This window comes from Vollenhovia emeryi, unplaced genomic scaffold (assembly GCF_000949405.1).
Source record: "Vollenhovia emeryi isolate VEMERY1.0 unplaced genomic scaffold, V.emery_V1.0 DF940609.1, whole genome shotgun sequence".
In the NCBI taxonomy this organism is placed as follows: domain Eukaryota; kingdom Metazoa; phylum Arthropoda; class Insecta; order Hymenoptera; family Formicidae; genus Vollenhovia; species Vollenhovia emeryi.
The window spans coordinates 4,601-7,976 of NW_011965757.1; the positions used below are offsets into that span (position 1 = coordinate 4,601).

General features: G+C 43.5%; 1 protein-coding gene across 1 annotated transcript in view; it reads right to left on the bottom strand.

Moving 5' to 3' along the window:
* The window catches only part of LOC105555871, a gene marked incomplete at its 3' end in the record, with an annotated part of 6,068 nt that extends 3,387 nt beyond the window's left edge, over positions 1–2,681 (bottom strand). Inside the window, exons 1-3 of the mRNA XM_012002913.1 lie at positions 2,639–2,681; positions 1,909–2,247; positions 13–1,797 (exon numbers count right to left, since the gene is read on the bottom strand). Of these exons, the coding sequence (XP_011858303.1) occupies positions 13–1,797; positions 1,909–2,247; positions 2,639–2,681 (2,167 nt within the window). The remainder of the gene's footprint in view (positions 1–12; positions 1,798–1,908; positions 2,248–2,638) is intronic.
* Between the last annotated feature and the right edge of the window lie 695 nt (positions 2,682–3,376).

Sequence of the window (3,376 nt, forward strand, 5' to 3'; positions counted from 1 at the left end):
CCGATGTCTTACACGATGCATCAAAAACAACGCGTAATTTAGTCGTTGTGCTCGATTCTTTTAACACTGCGTGATGTGGAATGTAGTGGTACAATGTCTCATTCTGGACGTCGGAGCTGTTGACTTCTGTCATGTGGCCTAATGTGAGGTACTCATCTAAAAATGCCTTGTATTGCATTTTCAGTTCGGGTTGTCGATCCAATCTCCGGTTTAGTGCTCGTAAGCGTTTGACTGCCGTGCTACGGGATTCTCCCAACTGATCGATGTCTTGACGAAATGAAAGTCCAACAATAAATCGTCCATCTTGATCTCTACGATGCGTTGTCTTAAACTCCTCCTCGCATAGTTGTTCCTCTTGTGAATATTTCTTAGTTGGGGTATACTCCTCTATTCTCCAAAATTTCTCAACTTGTTCTTCGAGAGTCTTCTCAAAAGCTACTCCACATGATACTATCTCTGTGTCAGCGTGCTTCATCTTAGTTGGCAAAATGTTACCCGACACAATCCAACCTAGTTTAGTTTTCTGTAGTATTAATTGACCGCCTGACATGTGGAGTTGTCCCACGCACAACAGTCTCCAAAATACACCGGCTCCGAGAAGTATGTCGATTTTCCCCGGCTTGTGAAAAGACGTATCTGCTAGGACAATATTATCTGGAATTGTGATCTGCTGAATATCGATTCCGGACATTGGTAAGTTTTCGGTGATTTGATCCAGAATTAGAAACGAAAGATTTGATTTGAATTCATTCACTCGTGATTTAATCGTCGCGTGAACGGATTTCTTAACAGTAGAGCGGTTTAAATTGACGCCAGAGATCGAAACATCTGCCTCGTACTTTGTTAACTGTAGTTTGTCGCAAAACTGCGTCGTGATCAAATTCGACTGAGATCCCGAATCCAAAAGAGCTCTGCACACATGCGATCGACCTGACTTATCGTAAATTAGGACTAGTGCTGTAGACAGTAAGACTTGAGGTCTCTTCCTAGCCACGCATTGTGATAATGAAACTTGATCTGATTGATCCTTTGACTTATTATTACGAGTATCTGACTTGATGCTGCTCCCTTCACTAGGTGAAGATTCGCTCTGATTCTCGACACGCGGTCGGTCATAATGGATTAACGTGTTGTGCTTTTTACCACATCGCTTACATCCGCCCGCCAAGCATTTCTCAACCGAATGACTATCACGCAAACAGTTAAAACACAATTTGATTCGCTTTATCACGTTCACTCGCTCTTCGACAGACAATTCTTTGAATTTAGTGCAATTATAAATAGAATGATCGCCCTTACACGTTGGACAAGCCTTGGAAGTATCTTTAGTGCTCACGCATGAAGTAGTTTGTTCTGATTTCTTATCCTTCCGTTCGGCTTGCACTTTGTTAGTTGTAAGTTTCGCGGGCTGCAAGGTCTCCAATACTGAGCAATGTTGTGTCAGGAAATCTGTGAGTTGCTTAAATGTCGGAGGAGTATTTGTCGTGATACTTGATTCCCATTTACGCCTTGTGGCTGCATCTAATTTAGAACTTACTAAATAAATCATGAGACAGTCCCATTGATCAGTTGGTTGACCAAGTGTTTTGAGCGCTCGTAAATGTTTAAGGATATCGTCTACGAGTTTACGAAGCTGTGAAGCTGATTCCTTTGGAATCGAGGTTATGTCAAAGAGCGAATGTACGTGATGGTGTAACATCAGACGTTTGTTCTCAAATCTCGTCTTTAACAATTCCCATGCTTCGTGATAATTATCCGCCGTGGTTTCTAGGGAGTTTATTACTTGAGCAGCGACTCCTTGAAGCGAAGAGCGCAAATAATAAAATTTCTGAATATCTGACAAGGTATTGCACTCATCGATGAGCGCTTGAAATGAATCTCAGAATGACAGCCACTGCGAATAATTGCCATCGAACTTAGGGAGATTGAGCTGCGGCAATTTTATGCTGGATGTCGCAACTCCCTCTGGTTCGTCGACTGCTGGAGTCCTGAGTGGTCTCGAAGCTCCTGGTGTGCCGCGTGGTGTCGTTGGCGCAAGGAGCCGTTTGGCCAACGCCATCGAATGATAATATGTAGTTTCGAACTCGGATCGTTCCCTTTTTTGTTCTTCCGATTGATTAGGATCCTCATCCTCTGCCTGAATATCCTCTATTTTAGCTTGAGTAATCTCGAATTGATCCCATAAACCACGGAGCTTTTGTTCTCTTACTGCGATCTCCTCAGGGTCCGCGCTCTCAATGGTAAGATCTGTGAAGTAATTGTGAATGCGAGTTACCTGACCTTTAACGATTCCCCTCTCTTTGTTTAGTGAGGTTAATCGTGATGCATCGCTTCCCTTTTGAGTTGGGATTGTTATGTGGAAATCAAAGTAATTCTATGTAATATGACAATACAGACCAAATAAATCCAGACCGCAGATCCGACACTGCGTCGACCTGCTGCTATGCGTGAAAACTGTTGTCTAAATAACAAGACTGAGACGTCGTAATCTCTTATCTCGATGGGTGTTGCACACAAGAGGGTGCGATACGATGTATTGTCTTCGTCTGTGAAATTGACCGGACTTGTGGAAGTTTCCTTAACCTCGCACACTCGTGAATCCGACAGATCTTCGGGCTGTGTTCAGCGACCGATTCACCTTTCCTGCGCACAAGCGGCCACACTGTCGCTTGGATGCGCATCGGCTACAAGATGGTGTCCGGAATTCCTTCGACGTTCACTTCTCGAATCTTCGCTGTATGTGTAATGCGTTGCCGCGATCTATGCTTCTGGCCCTTGCACCAATGCAATAGATAACCTCTAACAATGATTATCAATGATAATTTGTCGTGAACTTCCCGAAATTCGCGGGAATTGAGCTCTCGCGTCACTGATTCCTGGTAATGCGACGATCTGCGATGTGCACTGAGATCGGTTAATTTTACGTGGCCCAGGAATTTCCCAATGCTGAGCCCGTATCCGGCTCGAAGGACCAAAATGTTGCCACACGGGACTATTGGGTTGATCCGGGAAGTAATAATCTATGATTTTGACTGCACAATGCTCTTTATTTGACGAGCTCACAAACGAAACGAATTAGCTGTTTCCACCTCTCAACTATACTCTCGCCATCTTGTCTTCACCATCCCTACTTCCTCTCTACACCACCTTACACTTTAGTGTTGATGGCGCATCGAACACAGGGTGAGTCAAATGTATGGAAACCTTCGGATAACTCGTCTGGATTGAATTTTTTTGAAAAATGGTAAATACAAAAGTTTTAGGATTTTTCCCTGGCTATCCGATGGTGACCTTGAATTTGACCTTGACCTTGACCTTCAAGGTCATTTCAAGGTCAACTTGTTTTTTTTAAATTGGAACCCCTATTTTTCATTAT